Source organism: Camelus dromedarius, chromosome 10 (genome assembly GCF_036321535.1).
Source record: "Camelus dromedarius isolate mCamDro1 chromosome 10, mCamDro1.pat, whole genome shotgun sequence".
Lineage (NCBI taxonomy): Eukaryota > Metazoa > Chordata > Mammalia > Artiodactyla > Camelidae > Camelus > Camelus dromedarius.
In genome coordinates, this window is record NC_087445.1 from 71569858 (window position 1) to 71591127 (window position 21270).

The following is a 21270-nucleotide window of genomic DNA, read 5'->3' on the forward strand; positions in this document are numbered from 1 at the left end:
TCCCTGCACCCCAGAACCTCAGCCCAGGCTCCCCACCTTCCTGGCCCTCAGTTTACACATCAGTGAAATGCGGTGATGCGGGTACCCACCACCTGGAGCTGCCGTGAGGCTCCTAGTCCTGCACATAACGTGCACGGCCCACAGGTAAGTGCTCAGAAATGCTAGCTGTGTGACTAGGAGTCTTGGAAACACTGGCATCACTGTTTAGAGCCAGCCTGAGCTCCAGGCCCACCCCGCTGTGGGTGCCCCAAGGCCACAGAGCCATAAAGCTGCTGACGTCCCTCCTGGCCACACTGTTGCCCGAAGACCATGCTGCACCAACCTGAAGCCACCTGAGCTGCCCTCAGGCCAGTAACCTATGCGCTCCTGCATCCCTTCTCTCTGAGCCTCAGTTTTCACTTCTGTAAAATGAGATCATAGAACTCTGATCACACACCTCGAGGCACTCAGTCAAGCAACTAGCCCCAAAAGTCAAGGTGCACAGGTGCTCCTAGACCATCTCCAGTCCAGGTCTCCCGCTGCCGGCACCACACGTGGGCCACTGGCTTTAAATAAAGCATTTATTGATTAGTAGAAGCTGAAAACAGTTTGCATAATATTTCCAATATAATATCTGGGAAGAATTGGAAAACCCCAAAAGAAGGCACTAGAGGAAAGCATCTTAAGACGGGGTGTGTTGTAGAAGAGGTTAGTGAGGCGTTGAGATAAGGGCTGGGGGGCCTGGGGGGGGGTCCCTGAGCACCAGCCAGCGCTGCACGTCCTGTGGGTCCAAGGCCCCGGCCCCGGGAAGCGGATCAAGGGGACGGAGGATGCAGGGCTGGGGGGAGGAGGTTGGTTTCTGCCCTGCCTGACCGCCCCTCAAAGCAGCAGGGGAGGGGGTCTGGGGAGGCCAGGAGGTCCCAGCCCCTGGAGATGGCATTGGTTTGACCCTCACCTTCAGGAACAAGAAGCTGAGGAAGGAGGATGGCTGAGCCCCAGGTAACTCACAAGGACACCTGAAAAGTCCAGGGGTCTCCAGGGTGTGGCACCTTGGGACTCAGAGGCAGCAGAGGCCCAGTCCAAGCCTGACCCCAAATGCTCAGTGGTACCCGGGGGTGCCACGGCCCCTCCCTCTGCCCCTCCCGAGCCCCACCAGCTCCCCCGAGGACAGTGCGTACCTTGGAAGCAGCCTGCAGGAGACCATCCACATCCACCAAGTCCTGCCACCCTCCCCTCAGCCCAGCGTGTGGGGACAGAGGGCCACCTGGAGACTGGACCCCAGCAAGCAGGGGAGGGTGAGGCAAAGGCCAGCAACCCTCTGTCTGCCACCTTGCCCACCCTCCGCCCTCCCGGCAGCACCTCCACAGAGGTTGTTCCCTCCTCCCCTCAGACACGTCCTCTCCCCAGACCAGCACATTCCAGGCCCTTCTTGTTCCCTCCCCAGGCCCATGGTTCTACTCCCCCAGCATCCCCTGGCCTGAAGACCCCCTCCTTGCACCTCCCCTCACCCAGGGCGGGAGAGCGAGGCCAGTGTCCACTCCAAAACCCATCCAGAGATGGGTCCCAATTCTCTGTCTTCCTGGTTCCAAGGGGAGGGAAGTCACAGCAGATGCTTTTACCTCCCTCTTCCCAAGGATGGTGAGACTCACAAGGGAAACAGGCCAGGGAGGAAGAGCGGTGGGGAGGGCTCAGGGAACCAGGCCCACCGATGCTCCCCAGCCCCTCAGCTGTGCCCAGCCCCCAGCACAGCACTAGGAGGAGAGCCAAGATCGTCCCACAGAAGAGAAAATAGAGCAACCGAGTGTGACTGAACCCAATAAAGTGACTCAGGTGGGCCCGTTCCTGCCCAGCCCCAGGTGCCACACCAGCCCTGCCCTACCTCCACCCAAAGGCACGGGTCTGGTGCTCCCCGGCCAAAGCCAAGGGCCTGCCAGTGCCTCGGAGGGAGTGGCCCATATTCCATGTCCAACAGAAGCTCGGGGGAGACTGGCCTAGAACTCGGTCTGCACCCCTGTGCTGTCCTCGGTGGTGGTGTGGATCGGGGGGCGGCCGCCAGGGCTGGAAACCTGCTCCCCGGTCTCCTGGTCGCTGGGCTTAGGAGGCTCAAGGTCCACAGCCTTTCCAGGCGGGAGCTGCTGAAGGGGTGAGGCGGGCGGAGAGGCGGGTGGCGGGGCGGCCTCAGGAGCTGCCATGGACTGGGGGCTCTCCTGCACAGGGGCCCCATTGGCCAGTGGGGGGCTCTCAGCCCGCAAATCTTGGGCTAGCAGGCCCCGGAGCTCTGTGATACTGTCCGGGGACGCAGGTGACAGTGGCTCAGGGACAGCCTCAAAGGGCAGCCCTGCCTCCTCGTCCTGGACCACAGACACCACCTGCTTGGCACGCCGGCGCTTTTCTGAGAGGGTGGCTGCTTCCGGGACACCCGGGTTGCTGCTGTCCCCACCGCTGTCACCTCCACCACCGTACTCTTCACCCCAGTCGATGGGTGCACCCTCGGCCAGCAGGTGCAGGTTGGGGTCACTGTTGTGCATGACCACACTGTCTCGGTATAGGTTGTGCTTCCGCTGCACGGCAGCCTCCTTCACAGCTACGGGACAAAGGGTCAGGGTGGTGCAGTGTCAGGACACTTACCAGGGGGCTGACGGCCGTCACCACACCCTACACTGGGCCCCAGTGTGACCCCGTGTCATCCCCCAGAGGCCTCCCACAGCCTGGGTGGGCGCTGTGATTGGTACAAGACTTATTTCAGGCCTTGATGCTGAAAAGCAGGAGCTGTGACCCTAACCTGTCACTCATCTGATATCCCTGTGATGCCAAAGACCGACAAAGAAACAAAGGCACAAGGAGGCAGTGCTCCCCTCCTGGGGCCACACCACTAACAGCGGGTCCACCCCAGCCCGCAGCGTAAGTCTCATGTCCTGGCTGTAGCTTAGTTGACCCCACTTCCTCTGGGCGGCCACCTCCATCACCCTCCCGACAATAAGCACCCCAACACCAGTGGCCAGCAGAGGAAACCCCCACCCAGCTCTGCAGCTCGCCCTCCGGGTGGCGGGACCAGCACGTACCCTGCAGGATGTCCTTCATGACCGTCTGCAGCACCACCTCCTCGTACGTGTTCTCCACCAGGATGAACCTGGCAAAGTCCTCGAAGATCAGCTCCTGGAAGCGGGAAAGCTCCTGCAAGAGAGAAGGGTGGTCATGCCCACGGGGCAGAGGGAGGGTCTGTGGGCTCCACCCCCACGAGCCAGGCCGTGGGTCAGGCCCAGGGCTGGGGCGGGCTGGGGTGAGTAGGGGCAGGGGGCGCGCTCACCGACTTGCAGGTGGGCGCCAGCTTCTTGAGCAGGAACGGGATGGTGATCTGCAGCAGCGCCTCCCGGAAGAAGCGCTTCCGCACCGAGCTGCTGTCATAGTCGTATTTCTGCCAGGAAAGAAGAGCCAGGGCACGGGGGCTCCAGGTCAGTGGGCTCCACCGGCCCCTGTTCTGGCCTGAGCCTTCGCGTCCTCATCTGTCAGGGGATTGGCCAGGCTCACCTTCAGCACCCGCTCCAGGATGCGCTGGATGGACTTGCACAGCTCCTCCTTGGTGGGCCCCTTCCCCAGCTCCTGGTGCAGGAGGGTCTCAAAGGTGTATACGGCGTTGTCCATTTGCTGCGGGGCACAGGACGGGGACATGAGGGCCTCACTCATCACTCACTCCTTTACTGAGTGTCTAGTGCGCTAGCTCAGTGCTGGGCACTGGGGCCGGTCCCTGCCTCAGGGAAACGGGAAGCAGAGGTCCCGGGCCCTGCAGGAAGGGGCTTAGGGAGTAAGGAGGGCTTCCCAGAGGAAGGGGTCTCTGCATCCCAAAAGATGAATCCAAATTAGCCAGGTGAACCGAGGGACAGGTGTCCAAGCAGACCAGAGAGCACAGCCAAGAGACCAGAGCAGGAGAGAGCACACAGGGGCTGAGCTGACTGCAGCGAGGCCTGGGAGGAGGGCGGGGCCGGGGAGGAGGCCAAGGGGTCAGGGCCTCTTCCTCAGGAGATGGGGCCTATGGAAGGCGGTGTTGGGTGCAAGGTGAGCGGGGTGCGGGGTGAGCTGGGGCAGCACCCTGGGCCCACCTCACGCATGTGGATCTGGGCTCGCTGCTTGAACACAGATGTGCTGGACACATCGAAACGCTGCTGCAGCCCATCAAGCCGCAGCGGCTCCATCTTCTCATAGCAGCTCTGCATCTTGAGGGGGTGGTACGCCAGCTGGGACAGCTTCTCCATGTACTGCAGGAGGCAGGGATGTGCAGGACGTTAGCTGGGACTGCTGGAATGGCCAGGTGGCCCCCGCGGCCCCCGCGGCCCCCGCATCCCCTGGGCCCTCGGAGTCCAGGCGTGGCCCCAGGGAAGGCCATCTGGGGTGGTGCCCACAAGGGCAAATGCTGGAGGACCTGGGACAGGAAGGATGAGGGTCTGAAGGCAGGTGGGAGGGGGTCCAGCTGCACAGCATGTGGAGAGAGGCCAGCCTGGGTGCTGGGTGACCTTGGGGAAGTCGCTCACACTCTCTGAGTTTCAATTTCCTCAGCCTCCAACTCAGGAGCTGGTTTTTCATTATCTCTCAGGTCGTTTCTTATTCTCAAATTCTGTGATGATTATTTTCAGCAGACTCCTCAGTTTGAGGTGTAGAAGAGGAGGCTAAGGTTACAGGACCAATTCTATCCGCACGTGCGGCTCCAGGCAGCCGACTACCCCAATACGGGGTCTGGGGAAGGTGACTGAGAAGTCAGGGGGCTGGCTCCATTTGTAGGGTACATGAAACGGCATCTCTGTACCTGCTCGCCCCTTGGTATCCCACAGATCCTCTATCCATAGGCTACTCCTGGAGGGGAGAGGCCCGCCCTGATCACCATGAGGGCCTGACAGGGACCAACAGGACCCAAACCCAGGAGGTGCGCCCACCCCGGGGCCGGCGCCCAGTCACCTCGCCCAGCTTGTCGATGCCGCCCTCGTTGATGACGTTCAGGTTCATGTCGGTGACCTCCTTGAAGAAGACGTCCCGCACCTCGGTGAAGCCCTGGCTGGTGGGCACCATCAGGGCCTCCAGGATGGACGGGATGTAGGGCTGCACGTGGTTCCGGACACACACCTCTGCCTTGGGGAGGATGGAGGCTGCACCCAAGGGAGCTGGTTAGCAGACAGCACCCCTGGGAGCAACCCCAGCCACCCTAGACCTCCGTGGCTAGAAGCAGGCTGTCTGTTATTCTTTAAAGAAAACCCCTGGTGACATTGGCAGACAGAAAGATTCCAGAGGAACAGTTGTTAATGCAGCACAAATAACAGGGTAGTCTGAGATCCGACCCCAATATTCCTGAAACCATGGTGGCAGGAAGCTAAAAAAACTGCTAAAGGTCTAAATGTTGGCAGTTTTCCTTCTTCGCTAGAGGAAGAGAAAAACTCACGTTTGGGAGTCTTGCTTCTTTATTTAAAAAAAAAGGAAAAACACAAGAGTGAGTTCAATGAGCCTCTGGGTTCTACAAGCCCTGAGCTGGATCGTGCTCTGGCATGGTGTGGCCTGGCTCGGTAACTGTGTAGAAGGCTGCTTCTCTGTGGGCAGGAACCGTCTCCGAGACATCCTGACCAAGGCACTTCTACCCAGGGGGTGTTTTGACGTCCCTCCCTCCCCTCTGCCCCGCTGATGTTGTTTTTTCCACACAATAAATATCTACTCAGGGTGTCCTACCCAGCTCACAGGGAGGACAGCCAGCAGAGGATAACCCTCGGACAACTGACAACTACAGCTGTGGCCGGTGTGAGGGGGACACACACATGAGGGGATCCCATCTGGCTCGGAACAGAAAGGAGCGTCAGCTGAGCCGGAGAAGTCGGGCCTGCCGAAAGGGAGTCACCACACAGTCGAGCTGATGTCACTAAAATGACACGTGGTAAATCTGAGGGACACAGACGAGCAGAAGGCTTGAACCTCCCTGACATCATTTTGATCGTGAAGATCTGGGTTTACAGAAATAACAGCCACCAAACAACCCACAGGGGTCAGAAGAACAATGGCTCAGATTTGATTTCAGTTTTTAAAAAATAACGAATCCGATCATTGCTGTGAAATGTGCACGGATCCCTGAAAGAGGCAGGAGAGCCCGTGGTCCCGGCGCGTCACCCGGCGAGGACAAGCGCAGCCAGGTGTCCTGCCTACCTCGGATCTTGCTGGCCAGGTGCTCCTTGGAGGTGATGATCTGGTCCATGTCGGTGCGGATGACCGCCTCCATGGCCGGCCGGGCCAGCTGCAGCTTGGACAGCACCGCGTCAAAGCGTGCCTTGGCCTGCTCGTACACCATGCGGTACACGGCGTCTGAGATCTGCGGGCAGTGAGGTGGCAGCGTGAGCGCCAGGCTGAGGGTGCCTGGCAGCTGCAGGCCCCACACCCCTGCTCCTAAGCCCAGGCCTGCCCACCTGGATCCACTGCCGCTGTCGCTCCTGCGGTTTCCCCTTCAGCCGTGGGGCCAGCTCCGCCTTCAGCTCCGGGCCCAGCTCCTCCATCACCAGGTTGCTCAGGATCTGGAACCAGGAGGCAGAGGCGGGGGCAAGGATTGGAGTCTGTGCAGCCGATGTGCTCCTCTCCCCGTTTCTCTGGGCTCGGCCCTTTGTGCCACGTCTCCGCTGCCCTCTTTCCTGAGTATCATTCCCACAGGTCCCAGCTAATCTGCTTGAGTGTCCTAAAGGGGCCCCACCTCAGGACCTTTGCACATGCTGCCTCCCAGTCTGGAATACCACACTCCACACTACTTGCCTACATATGGAACTGTATGCGTTTACTTGTTAAATGTCTGTTCCTCCTGCTAGACAGAGAGCTCCCTGCGGGCCAGGGCTGCCTCCCTCTTACACACAGTGGCACCCCACCACCTAGTCCAGGGTATATGCTCAGTTAATGACTGAACAAAACAAGTAGCTCCACCTTCGTGACCCACCTCAGCCTCCACCCATCCAAATCTGAGCTGAATCTTGTTCCAAACCTGCAGTGAGTGCCCCAGAGCCCCATCTGTGTGCTTGGCCCTAACCTCTGGGAACTGGGGTGACTTCCACAGCCTCCCACTGGCCTCCCTGGCCTCACCTGCACCTCGTTTCCACACAGCATCTCCCAGGTGCCATACAGCTCCTTCGACTGGCGGTACATGCGGATGGCATCCGTGAATGCAGGGCCCTCCACCTTGGAGTCCTCAGGGATCCCTGTCCAGGAGAGGGAGGGAGGAGGTCAGCAGGATGGAACGGTGGCCTCCACCATGACCAACTGACTGACTGCCCCGACTCCCGCTACCGCTCTTGTAGTAATGGTGGGAGGAGGAGCTGCAAGAACAAGTAACAGCAATAATAACCCCCTACCAACAGCAGCAACACAGACCTTCATACCCTCCTTATCGCCTTAAATCCTTAAATCCTCCCAACCGCCCCAAGACGTGGGCACTGCTTTACAGATGGAGAAACGGACCGGCTTCAAGGTCAGGCCACTACTGACGGTTCCAGGGCAGCAAGTGGCAGAGCCACGACCAGAAGCCACACCACCTCCCGGGAAAGGCCACCAGAGGCACCCAGAGACCCTCCCTCCATCAGGGGCTGCAAGCTTTCCCTGCAGAGGACCAGTCAGTAAATGTTCTCAGTTTGCGGCCAGGCAATCTCTGTCCCAACTACTCAGCCTGCATTTGCTGTAGCAGGAAAGCAGCCACAGACCGTGTGTGAATGAGCGAGCTGGTAAAACTGGGTTTAGTGCAACAGGTGATGGGCCCCACTTGGCCCATGGGCCCCAGTTTGCCGAGCCTTGTCCAGATCACTGAACCCTAGAAGGTCTCAGTTCTCCCTTCTGAGCAGTGGGAATACTGACCAGCCAGGCTGCACACACCCACTGTGGGGCTCCGGGACCACATGGACTGGGAAGGCTGGGCCCAGCACTTTGTTAGTAACCACAGCGACGGCCGCCCTGGGTCTGCCCTGCTCGCCGCCGTGTGTCCACCTCTGACTTGAAAATACCATTTCCCTGCTTCTGCTATCAGTGGTGGCGGTGGTGGTCCAGATGAGTTCGCCCACCTCCCCCGTGCTGGCGAGGGGGAGGCCGGCCCAGGAAGAGGCAGAACCCGGCTTCAGGAAGGACGTGGTTAAACACCCGGCAGCCCAACAGCGGGCAGCTGCCCTGGCCACGCGCCTCTGACCGCCGTGTCCCCAGAGCCAAGCGAAGGGGAAGCAGCAGCCTGTGCTCCGAAACCCCGGCTCCCTCTGTGGGGATGACGGCCTGAGTCACCCCCACAGAGAAAAAGCCCCTCTCTGGTGTGGGGAGGACCCCTCCCCTCCCACATCCGGCCGATTCCCCCACAGGAATCCCAGCCTGCTGGGACTGGAAGGGAGCTCAGTGGTGGGGAAACTGAGGCCCAGCCCCCATCCCTGTAGTGGCAGCTCCCTGGACTGGGAAAGGGAGGGGCGTGAGGGGGACCTGTGATGAGGAGGGAGTGACAGGGGCAGAGCTGGGGTGCCGGGCAGAGCCCCTGGGGTGGGTGCCACATAGATGGCCAGGGGAGGAACCCTTCAGGCTCTCAGGATGGGCATCGTCTCCCAGAGACCAGGTTTTGCCTGGAAAATCTGGGCTGTGCATTAGACGCAGCCTCTCCACATTAGGGCATTGACATTCCGCAGACAGCAAGCCCTGGCGTGCTGCGTAGGGGCTGCCTTCCAGGCGGCAGGAAGGTGAGGCTGAGAGCTGGGCAGCAGGAAGGAGGCCACCAGGGTTCCAGGCTCTGCCTGGTCAGACCCTTAGGACGTCTCTACTCTGCACACTGAGTGGCTAAGTCTTACAAAAGTCACCCCTCCTGAGCTCTTCCCCTGAGCCTGGCTGCCAGGGGCTGAGTCTGTCCCTCCAGGTTCCCATGTTGAAGTCCTAATCACCACCCCCCACCCCGTACCTCAGTATGTGACTGTATCTGGAGACAGGGACTTAAGAGGTAATTAAGTTAAAACGAGGTGATTAGGCTGGGCCCTAATCCAGTGTGACTGGTGTCCTTGTGAGAAGATGTTTGGACAAAGAGAAAGCACCCACAGAGGGAGGTGTGTGTGAAGACACAGGGAGAAGGCAGCTGTCTGCTAGTCAAGGAGAGAGACCGCAGAAGAAAACAGACCTGCTGACACCTTTATCTTGGACTGGCAGCCTCCAGGATTCTGGAAAAATTCATTTCTGTCATTTAAGCCCCCAGTGTGTGGCCCTTTGTTACAGCAGCCCCAACAGATGGAGACACCGGCCCTGGGCTGAGACCTCACACGTGCTCCTTCATCCAACCCTCATAACGGCTCTGTGTGGGACAGCCGTTCTCAGTCCCACTTGTCTGATGAGGACTTGGGCTCAGAGAGGCAAAGTTATTGGCTCCAGGACACAAGGCGAGGGAATGGCAGCCCCAGGGCTGGAACTCAGGAGCTGACTCTAGCCAGACCTAGAGACTTCCTGCCTGTGGGGTCCTCAGGGTCTGGCTGAGAAAGGAAACCGCATTCCTCAATCCTGGGCGGCAGGCAGAGGGGGCCTTGGTCAGACAGGAAGAGGCCCTGACCTCTGCACCCCAGGCCCACCCTGAGGGCTCAGCTCAGTGTCCCAGCCGCCTCTTGCCACCCCCAGCTGCTCCAGGAATGCAGGATGTGGGGGGGGGGGCACTGGATGAACTGGCATCCACCCAGCTTGGCCTTCTTCCCCCACCTCCCCCCTACTTCCTGGCAGCCCCCGGAGTGAGTAACTCCAGGCTCCACAAATTCCAGGCCCAGCCTCCGAGGAAGCAGAGAACTTTCCCACAGTCCTCAGGGTGGAGGAAAGGTTCCTCTGAAACCTCCCTGTCAGCTCTGAACACCTTCCTGCCGTGGGACACCCGCTCCCCCCACCCTAGCAGCGCTCCTGGCCTCCCGTCCTGCCCACAGCACCCGCACCCACACCCATACCCCTCGGCCTCCCAGCTGGGCACTCCCTCTGTGCCGGGCACAGGGCCAAGAGCTCTACCCGAACCAGCTCATTTATTCCTCCCAATAATCCCGCAGGGCTTGAGTTCATCACGATCGCCATTGTGCACATGGGGAGCCGAATGATGGCTTTCCCCCACCTGTTCTGTCCCCACCTCACCTGGCCTGGGGTCACCCACTAGGCTTGGAAACGTGGAAAGGGTGGAGCTGGGCCAGGGATTGGGGAGGGGAGGAAGGAGGAAAGAAGTGGGGTAGAGGGGGAGGAGCAGGAGGAGGAGGAGGGAGGGTGCCCTGGGCCAGGCAACCACAGCCCAGATTGCCTCCACCCAGTCCTGGCCCCTCAGCCCCAGGGGACCTGGGAACAGGAGGCCCTTTGTGGGTGGCAGGGGTTGGCCTGACTAAAGACCTGGTTCCTCCCTCCTGGAATCTGCCACAGGCAGCTCTGGAGAGTGGAGAGGACAGGTGGGGTGAGCGAGTCAGGGCAGCCAGGCCTCCAGGCATGCGTGCCCACACCGTCCATCCACCACCACGTGGAGCTGTGCCCGAGGTGTGCCAGGCGGGGAGGCAGGGGCTGTCACCTTCCTCTGCTGTCCTGAGGCCAGGTCACCAGGAAGGAAATTCAGGGTCCAGGACAGGATCATTCCTTCCCCAAGGACAGAAAGACCCTCAGTGCTACACCCCACCCCCACCCCTCACTGAGACAATCACAGGCTTTTTGATTAAACTCCTTAGGGCCCTACAAGGCCCTCCTAACCTGACCCCAGTGCCCCCTCCAGCCCATTTCCGGCCACCCCCTCCCCACTTCAGGGCCTTGTGCACTTCCTCCCCTAAACTGCTCCCACCTCTGGACCTCCCTTCACCCTTGCTGCAAACTCTGTCTGGGACACACCTCCCTCCACTCTAGAACTATTCATCCTTCAGGTCTCAGCTAAACCATCACCTCCTCCAGGGAGCCGCCCTGATCAACACCCCCTGCAATACATACACACCCTCCAGGCTCCCTGGGTGGCTCTCACCCAGCACCCAGCACAGCCGTGACTCATCACCCTCCCCCTCATGTCCTCATCTGTTTAACATCTGTCTCCCCCACCAGACTGCCAGCAGCATGAGGGAGGGGCAGGGACCATGTCTTGCTCCCTGGCTGCATCCTCAGTGTCCAGACCTAGGCCTGGCTCAGAGGAGATATTAAAATGTTTGTTGAAAGAATGAGTGGCCAGAAGAGACCCATAACTTTACAGAGAACAATGAGGCCCTGAGGGAGGAAGGGAACTTCCCAGACTACTGTACAGGTTGGTGGTAAAGAAATGATACCATAAAAAAACCCTTTACCAAGCATGGAGTGGATTCTCACTGTGCAGTCTCACAAACCCTCTCAGACACAGGGGAGACTATTAACCCTATTTTACAGAGGCTCCAAGAGGTAAGCTGGACTCCTAAGGTCATGTTGCTGGAAAGTGACAGAATTAGGATTTTTAACAAGCACATCCCTCTGAGAAAACTTTCCCAAATTTTTCCTGAGCCTCACAGAACTGTTTTCATCAAGCAAGAAGGTTCAGAGCAGTATCACAATGGTTTCTAACAACCCCAGAAGGAAAATTAGAACAGCTCATAGAGCAGGGTTGCCACACCACACTCGGCCACTAGGTGTCACCATCCAGCACATAACCCAGGCAGCCCGCTCCCTCCCTCAAGGCGGCTCACCATTGTTGCAGTGCCGGACGCAGTCCTGCAGGACAGCTTGCCACTTGTCCTGCTCGGCTTCCGTCATCATGCAGAAGTAGTAGTGACGCGCAGAAGGATGCCAGAGGATGAGCGGGAATTGCGTGGGGCACTTGAGGATGGGGGTGGTGCCCGATTTTGATGTGGTCCCTGTGGAGACAGTGCCTGCTGAGCAGCTGCCCTCTGCGACTTCCCTTGGCCAGAGGCCAACCAACAGCTGATCCCTCGCTCCGCTCTGAGAGGCAGGTTTAGGCCCAGAGAGGGCTGGCCTGTCCTGGGGTGACCAGCAAGTCAGTGGGGGAGGTGGCTTCCCTCCTTCTGGCTCCACAGCCTGGTTAAAGGAACCTCAGACGCCTCCAGTACCTGTTCAGACCCATTTCTTAGAGCTGGTAACGCATCCACCTCCCTGGGGTAAGGTTATAAACTCCATGTGTGAGGCACAAATAATACAGGGTCAGAGCCCCAGGGTCAAAGGCTGAGCATTACCTCCCTGGGTTTCCCTTCAAATTTCAGCTGTGGAGGCCAAAGTGTGGCTTAAATATCCAAGGCGGGAGGGAGGCATAGGGGTGGGGAATAGAAAATAAATAAAAGGGGATTTTTCTCTATTTTGTCTGCATGGATATTTGAGATCCAGTGAGATAGGTGGTCCTGGGCTGTGACCTCGCCACTGTTGTTAATAACAGGACAATGGCAGTTCTTTGTGCCCTACCTCTGGGTCTCTGTGCTGGGCTCAGCGTGCACAGCACCTTGGGAGGGGGGTCTACACAACACCCCAAGGTCAGCACTCTCAGTGCAGGGGTTGGAATCCAGGAAAGCCAGACTCCTGTCGAGCCCGCAACCACCAAGTCCCACACAGGGGTACAAGCTGCCCCCAGGCTGGCATCTCCCCCACCCTTTGGTCTCCCTGGGATCATCTGAGAGACAGGATCTGTTCCTGCAAGGCTCCTGGGAGTCCCTAAGTGGGTGGGGTAGAAACAGGGTGCCTAGCACAGCTCCTTGCAAATGCAGTATTGACTTTTTGCAGTTTACAAAGCAGGGCACCTGGATCATCTTCTCCCAGGAGCCTCTCAGGGACTCAGAGAAGGGAAGGATAGGGAGTGAATTCCCCTGCACAGCTGTGATCATTAGGCTCAGGGAGCGGGGGCTCAGGTGGGGCCCACACTGCTGCAGCCCCAATTCACCGTGTAGCCTCAGGCAGGCCCCTCCCAGGCCTCCCCTTGGGGGCTCAGGTTATGTTGGGCACCTGCCGCCAGCTCGAAGCCCAGCTGGCCTTTCTGCGAACGTGCATTCTGGAGTTCTAGGTTCAGGGGCACCCTCTCCCCTGGCCAAAACCCCTGGTCCTTTACCTGGTAAGGAATTGCTAACGAGCTCCAGGTACTGGTCCACGGAAGTGAGGATTTTGTAGCCTGCACTGTTGATGACAGCTCGGGGTGGGACCTGCCGCTCATAAGCCTGTGGAGCGGGCAAGAGAAATGGTCCCTGGGGATTACGGGTCTGGCCAAGCCCAAACCCCATCTCAGTGTTGCCTGCCCAAGGTGGGGAGGGGGAGGGGAAGGAGGAAGATGAGAGGGATGGAAGAGGAAGAGGAGTTTGACCATCACAGAGACTAGAGGCAACATGGTGCAGTGACCTGGACCCAGGCTCTGGGCTCAGATCCTGGCTCCACTGAGTACTATCTGTGTGATGTTGAGGATAAGGTTCCTTCACCTCCTGTGCTTTAGTTTTCTCATATATAAAAGCAGGGGAATAGCGGTTCCTACCTGACAGGACTGCATGACTACCAAGTGAGATAATCCACAGGAAACGTGTAGCACCGTGCCTCGCACAGCCAGGCGGTAAGCACGGCTAAGATGATCGCTGTGTTATCACCACTGCCGCTTCCACTGCCTCTCCCATCGGCAGCTACCACTAGCTGAGTGTTCACTACACGCAGGCCTCGCGTGCTTCATTTCACAGAATTCTCACAATCCAGAGGTAGGTACCATGATTAGCCTGGTCTGTCAGCCTCTAGAATCCGGGGTCTCTGACTATTACCCTGAACTGTCCATCAGCTTCCTAGGTTCTGAGCCCCACACAAGTCCCCCTGGGAGGAGAATTAGGTCTGGGCACTGCTTTCTTACACCCGTAGGGATTAAAAATAGTACTGATGTCCTAGCTCATAGAGCAGGGCTGCAATGCTGCAACCTGCCACTAGGTGTCATTACTCAACACACTTCTTAAGAGTGGCTGGAACCTCTGAGGCAGTAACTTCAAAGTGTGGTCCCTTACCCGTAGCAGCATCAACAGCACTGTGATCTCATTAGAAATGCATTTTCTGGCTCCACTCCAGACCCAAGTCAAACTCGGGGTGGGCTCAGGAACCTGTTTTTTAACAAGCCCTCCAGGTGATTCTGATCAGGCTATCATTTTGAGAACCGCTGGCCTGGGGCATCAGGTTGCTCTGGACTCTGTTACTCTTAACACTGATTTGCCTCAAAACAGATGGCACTTAAGTCTGTCCTTTGGCTGCTCTGGAGAAATGTTTGGTAGAAGTTGGGTCTGTGGCTCAACCAGATGGGGTTTCCCCAAGGGCCCAAAGCAAAGACAAGGAACAAGTAAGGACACGTCTCCACCCGCTGCAGGGCAGGGGGTTCGGGGGCGGGGGTTGGGAGAGGGGGCTTCATCAGGAAGGAAAAAGAAAGGACCACCACCTGGGGGTCATCTGGGGCAGGGGATGGCCGGTTTGCTGTGGCTGTTGAAGAGCAAGGATGGGAGTGGGCTGGGGAGCAGCAGGAAGCCCGGGCAGGAAGGCGGCTGAGGGAGAGGAGGGCCCTGGAAATGGAGAGATCTGGATGGACTTGGGGGTGGGGAGGAGCCAGTGATGAGCTGGTTATGGGGGGGGAGAGGCAGAGTGACCCCCAGAGAGGTAGGTGCCTGGATGGATGAAATGCCACTCAGAGAGGGCACCCAGCAGAGCAAGGGTGGGGAGGTGGGAAGGGGTGGGAGAGGGTGCTGAGGTTCTGCTGTGGCCCTGGCGACAGCCGAGGGGGATGCCGGGGGCAGGCTGAGGGTGGGGGAACGGAGTCTCAGGCTTAGGAGTCGGCGGGGGGCGGCGGGGGTCAAGCAGTATTAAGCAGCATAAAGGACAGCTGGCGGGGGGGGGGGCTGCAGAGACAGGGAAGAAGCAGCCTGGCCAGGCCTGGGAGGAGATGGGGGCTCAGCGGGCACCCACGGCTGGGATGGGGCGGGGGCCTCACCACTTTGTTCTCATAGAGCACCAGCCCGTAGTTGTGGGGCACAAGGCTGAAGCGGTTCCTCCACTTCTTGTTGTCCTCCTGGTACTGGAAGAGGTTCCCCGAGAAGATGATGCGCTCATCCAGGGGCACCTATGGGAGGGAATGGGTGGGGAATGAGGCCCAGCACGGGAATGGGGTCCTCCAAGGTGACACCTGTGGGCTCACCCCCTGCTGCACACACCCTCCATCCTGACCTGGCCAAGTTCTCAGAAGGCCACTGAGGCAAGGCTGTCTCACTCATTTGGAAGATGAAGAAAGTAAGGCTCAGGACAGTGAAGGGGCTCCCCCAGGGCCCAGGCATAGCACTGGTGATGATAGGACCTGAACCCAGGCCAGGAAACATGACACAGGACCCAGACAGGATCCCACTCCGTGTGGCTCTAGGCAGCCACGACACCTTGGGACAGGTCTCTGGAGTCCAAGGCAGGCTGTTTCTCCATCCACACCCACTGCAACATGTGGGTGAGGTGGTCACACCAGCCAGAGGGGACATGCCCACTGGCCAGGACTGGGAAGGCCCCAGCACCTGGGCAAGTCTTTCTTCAGCTCTGGGCTTGTTTCTCATTCAGGGCAACAAAAACTTGATCAAGGTGGCTCCACAGAGCCTCCCCAGCTCCACCAGCTGACAAGATGGTCTTCATGAGTCTGGGTGGGGGAGGAGAGGACCCTAGTCTGGAGTGTTCCTGTCTGGCCAGGATCCTGGCAGACTAGTGGCCAACGTGGGCAGCAGAAACACCCAGACCTTCCTGCAAAGCCCTAGCTTTGACTCTACTGCTGACTCAGTGTGACTTGTCACGGCACCTCTTTGAGCCTCAGTTTCCTAATCTGTAAAATGGGGACAGTGACAGCACTGATCACCGAGCTCTCTCAAGGATTCCATCAGATGACAGGTGCAAAGATGCCGCAGGCAGTGGGCACCTGGCAGGCAGCTCAGTATGTGGGAGTCACCTTGACCACTACTGGGGTCACTGTGGTGTCAGTCTCCCAGCTCCTCTGGCTGACTTATTTGGGGAGGGGAAGGGGATGGCCGTCCCTGAGAGAGCGCTTCCTGAGCAGACCAACACCGAGGAGATATGGAGGCCACAGGGGAGCAGGCTTTCTCCTGGATGGGAGGAGCTCGGAGAGTTGAGTGTCCTGTTCCTCTGCAACTTCTATCTGTTCTACAACAAATACGGTGCCTTTTGCAAAAAGAAACATAGACCACATGTAATCAAGGGAGAAAGTATGATTTTAATGGCGCCTGACCATTCCTAACTTCGAGGCTCTGCTTCTGGCTCCGCCCAGGCCGCTGGAGTCAGGTGTGAGTGGCCCCTCCTGAGATGCACCCCCCTCCCCAGCCCCAATCTTCACAGGCAGCCTCCTCTCCCCAGCAACCTCCCTGCCACTCCTCAAGGGGAAATGCCAAAACATTCTTGGAAAATGAGGGCCTATTGTACTTAAACAATAGAACCCCGCAGACTGCTTCCTACCCAGGGATAAAAATATTTACAGGAAAAGAAAATGGCTCCCCCTACCATACACAAACCCCCCCACAGCCCCAGCCATCCCCCACCACACACACACACACACAGTGGGCTTTGCCCAAGTCACAAAGCTGGGCTCAGAGGCCTATATTTAGACTGGGGCCCGACTCTCAGCCCAGCTCTTGAATCCCCATCTTTTCTGGAAAGAGCGAGCTGTCCTGACACCCGGGTCAGACCCCTGCTCCCCACCAGGGCTCTGGGCTATGTCCACCCCTCTGCTTAGAGCAGGAGCCCAGGGCTCGGGTGCTGGGGGGCTGTGCTGATGGCGTGAGCTCAGCACCCAGGCAGGCTTCCCAGGTGAGAGGGGCTCGGCACCCGCCGCCCAAGTCCACCTCCAGATCCTAGGACAGCCTGTACTGGGTGGCTGGTTGTAGGTTTGGGTTTTATTTTTAAGATTTTCAAATGGCAGAGTCATGTTTCCATTGGAAGGCCTGCAGGAAATGAAAGAGAACCCAAGCAGCCTAGGCCAAATATTTTGGACTCTGTGAAGCTCTCTGATGCCATGACGGGCATCTTCGGTGGATGGTGAATGGGGAGAGCACAGACCGCGGGGCTCGGACAGCCCGACTTCCAGTCCCAGCTCCACCGCCCATGGCGCGGGAGCCCGGACCAGCGACTCCGCCTCGCCAAGCCTTAGCGTCCACATCTGTCACATGGACAAAATCACAGTCCCTTAGAGCAGTGTCGTGCCAGCTGGACGAATAGTGCCCACACAAAAGAAGTGCTGGTTTTATTATCATTTCTGTTTTTATTATTACTATTACTATATTAATTGTACCATTAATATTTCTAATAGAAACGATTGATGTGATGATGATGACAAATAGTATTATTATTTCTATTATTATATTATTATCATGACTTAACCTCATGGTGGCCAGTTTCCTGAGTGGCAAAATGGGACCAGAAATCCTTGCTTTTCAGGGACAGGGAGTGATTTCATCTCACATGTCTTGCTTACATGTTACTTCTCTTTTCCTACCATGAATACTCCCCCTGTGAGTGTTAAAGGCATTTCTCATGTAGAGTAAATGCTTTTTGCTGTCAGGCAACCCCACTTCTGTCTTGGGTTATTGGGACCCAGGCTGCCTGTGACATTGCTTTCCAAATAGGGGAACAATTCCAGCTCTGCCCACTCGAAGCAGCTCACCTGGGCTGGGTCCAGGGCCATCTTTCGTATCACACAGGTATGCACCTGCCAGACACCCAGGCCAGGCCACATCTGCCCTCTATTGTCACGAGGTCTGAGGTCAAGAGGTTGCCATGACACCAGGAGACTGTACAGTCTCTTTTGGGCCCCAAATCAAAGGGACATGTGATGCTCTGAGAGGCCCTGACCTCTCTTCCATTGGGGGTCAAAGAGGAAAGAGCCCTTGGCTAGGAATCTGGAACCTGGCTCAAGTCCTGCCTCCAGTATCCTGGGAAAGCCATTTAAAGGCTTAGCTCTGGGCCTTTGCACATGTCATTGCCTTGGTTTGATATTCCTTCTCCCATCAGGTTTTCAGCTGAAATGGCCCTTTTCCCAGGAAGCCCAGTCAAGTCAGGCCCCACTGTCAGAGTTCACTCTGTTGTCTCCTTTGTAGCACCCACTTCATTGTGCAAAAGGCTGTTTACTGTCTGTCTCCCAAGTGTCTGGGGGCAGCAAGGACAGCGTGGCCTCAGCACCTGACCTGATGCAGACTAGGGGCCTGCCTGTCGCTCTCTCTGGGAAATCCCTGAGTCTCAGCAGCAGCTCCTCCAGCCCCCAACCTGATTCCTCCAGCTGTTCCTCCTGCTGCGAAGACACTGGAGGGTAACAAATCCTCAAAGCCAGGTCAAGGGACGCCAGCCTCTGTGAGGCCCTTCAGTCTCATGATAAACAGGCACATTTTCAATCACGTGATTTTGGGGGAGGAACGAAAGGACTTCCAGGGCAGGGCCTTTGCGGGCTCCTCTTTCCACTCTGCCCCCTCCTGTCGCCCCCCTGCAAACCCCCTACACCCTCACCCCTGCCCACACTGTCCTCCTTCCCGAGAGGCCTTCCCAATAAGCCAAATCCCACCCAACCTTCACAGCCCCTACCCCCACCCCCACAACGCTGCTCTGACTCCTCTGGCCCACGATGGCTTCTCTCTGAATGCTGGCTCACAGACAAAAGAAACTGAGGCTCAGCAAGGTGAAGCCACATGTCTGAGGTTACCTGGCAAGTCGGGACTCACACCCCCTTAGTAATCCCAACTGCTCCCCCTTCCTGCATGCCATTTACTCTCACTGAACCATCAGCCCTGGGCAGGAGGTATCCATTTGGCAGATGAGGAGACAGCCTTGAAGGTTACCAGTTAATAAGAGGATTTGAATCCAGGGCCCCCTGAGTTCCTCCCCTCCAGACCATGGGGTTCCAGCCTCCATTCCTCAGCTAAGGCACCACCCCAGCACCTTGAAGCCGGAGCACAGGATGACCGGGCAGCCCAGAGGAAGACAAAAGGACTGTGGGGAGGTGTGGCAAGGTGTGTCAGGGCAACTTCACAGCTCACCAACCATGGAATTCAGCCACGGATGACCTGAGAGTCAGCCACTGGGATTGCCTGGCTGACCTGGTTCAGACCTCACTTCCAGAGGGACCAGCTCAGCCAGCCAGTCTGATCCCCAGAGAGAAGCTGTTGGGTGCACTGTCCAGGAGCCCCCAGCCAGGAGTAAGTAACCTCTGGGCTGCCACTTGGCCACCCAGGCCAGGCCACCTGCAGAGGAGAGGGGCTGGTACCCTTCCTCCTCATCACCCACCTCCCACCACCTGCCCAGCCATCCAGGGGGCAGAGGGTGAAGGTCACCGCAAGGGAATGACCCAGCCCTGGGACATGCAGTACCCTCCAACAGGACTTCCTGGGCTGACACGGGGCCCCACACCACCCCCAGAGGAGCAAAGGCTGCCCTCTCACCCCAACTGCTCAGACCCGGGCACCAGAGCCCACCTGTGCTCCTGACTCTCCCACCCACAGCCCACCAGGGCTGAGCATAGGATCCCCTTCCTCCCCAGGAGGCCCTGCCTGCCTCCTCTGGCCCATGCTGACCCCCCAGGCCAGAGCCACGCAGCTTCCAGTCCCCACTTGACAAATATTTACTGTGCAAACATAATCCTACCACTGATAAGGGGCTAATGACAAGGCCAGTGATGATGACAGTGTCAGCCGGCACTCGCCAGGCACCTGCCCTGCCCCGGGCACCCAGCTGACAAATCTTTTATCCTCACAGCCACCTGGTGTGAAAGATGTGCTCATCCCATTTCACAGGTGAGTAAACTGAGGCCCCACAAGGTGAGGTAATTAGCTCGTGGGCACATGGACTGTAACAGGAGTCGGGCTTGCACCCTGGCCTGTCATGGTGACTCAGAGCTCCAGCTCTGCTGATGGAGGGGCTGTGGGAGGGAGGGGTCACCCACTGTGATAAAGGGGCCTGGACATCACCAGGTCATCTGCCTATGCGGAAGCTGGGTGGACCCTTAGAGACCATCCCACAACGATGGGAGACCGAGGCCTGAGAAAGAAGGCCCCACCCGAGGCCGCGTGCTGAGCTGGTGCCAGAGCCCGCCTGCACCGGCCCGGCGCCCGCTGCTCACCTTGCGCCACAGCAGCTGGGCCTGCGGCGGCCCGGTGCCCTCGATCTCGTGGCGCATGCTGTTGAAGAGGGCCACGCCATACTGGTCCTCGTAGAAACGGAGGAACTCCGTCAGGATCTTCCCGGTTTTCTCTGAAAGGGAAGGACAAATGGGCCTTGAGGTTGGCATGGTAACTTTCCGGCAGCGACCATACCCCGGCGAGGGGCACTCACAATGCCCGAAATTCCAGCTTGTAAAACTGTCCGCACAAGCTCCACGCTTGCTTCTGTGCTGCGCTTCTGGCCAGAGTTGCGCATTTCACCTGCACACACCTGGGTGAGCCTCTGGGCAGGAAACAGGGCAATGACCTTGACAGAGAAACCACCAAAGAGAAGACACAAGAAACCAACAGACCAGTGAAAAGATGCTCAACCTTGCCAGCCAGCCAGCAAACGAAAAAGGAGCCAAGATTCCATTTTCCCCCAGGGTCAGACCGGCCAGGACGTGGAGAACAGGCACCTTAAACCAGGGCTAGTGGGTGGGAAACCAGGACGGCCTTTCAAGGGAGACTGAGGCCGTGTGCACGGTTCTAAGGGTGCGTCGAGCTCTCTGGTGCCACGGTCTCTCCTCTAGGAACGCAGCCCACATAACTCACATGAGAACAGCAGGCAACTATGCACCAGAAGCCACCAGAAACAAGCCAGTTGTACACAGGGGGAAAGATTCAACACCTAACAGTTCACCCGGGACAGTCAAGTGGAGGGGACCCACGTACATGTAGAACCAAGAAAGGGAAGGTGTCTGCACTCTGTCATGTAAAGAGAACTGAGGAATCACACGTTCAATATCATCTCATTGAAAACCATTCCTGTACGTGCAAGTGAGTTACTGACGCTTGGAGACTTCAAGGAAGAGGTCCAGAAGGCAGCCCTCCAGACTGTTAAGGGCGGCGCATCTGGGTGTGGGAATGAGTACAGAGTGCATTTCATTTTCTGCTTCATTCATTTGTACCGCATTTGAATTATTCTACAAGCATGATTCCTTTCACAGTGAAAACTAAACATTCTAAAATTAACTCATCTACCAAGTTAACAACCACTTTGCTTTTACTGGCTGTTGCTTCTTTCTTTTACTAAAGCAGTTTCTGAACAGAGAAGGGGCACCCCAGGGCGCCAGAGCAGGCCCAGCACATGTCAGACACTGTTGTTTGCATCCCTTTTTACAGATGAAGAAACTGAGGTTCAGAG

The 21270-nt window shown here is 57.8% G+C and overlaps 1 protein-coding gene across 1 annotated transcript in view; it reads right to left on the reverse strand.

The window, feature by feature from the left end:
* Positions 1-546: 546 nt before the first annotated feature.
* NIBAN2 (niban apoptosis regulator 2) overlaps positions 547-21270 on the reverse strand; it is a 50188-nt gene continuing 29464 nt past the window's right edge. The window contains exons 2-14 of the mRNA XM_010984315.3: positions 20045-20175; positions 14891-15019; positions 13001-13106; positions 11637-11804; positions 7069-7184; positions 6411-6515; positions 6154-6316; positions 4927-5114; positions 4077-4232; positions 3508-3624; positions 3287-3394; positions 3042-3153; positions 547-2563 (exon numbers count right to left, since the gene is read on the reverse strand). Of these exons, the coding sequence (XP_010982617.3) occupies positions 1971-2563; positions 3042-3153; positions 3287-3394; positions 3508-3624; positions 4077-4232; positions 4927-5114; positions 6154-6316; positions 6411-6515; positions 7069-7184; positions 11637-11804; positions 13001-13106; positions 14891-15019; positions 20045-20175 (2192 nt within the window). The 3' untranslated portion in view covers positions 547-1970. The remainder of the gene's footprint in view (positions 2564-3041; positions 3154-3286; positions 3395-3507; positions 3625-4076; positions 4233-4926; positions 5115-6153; positions 6317-6410; positions 6516-7068; positions 7185-11636; positions 11805-13000; positions 13107-14890; positions 15020-20044; positions 20176-21270) is intronic.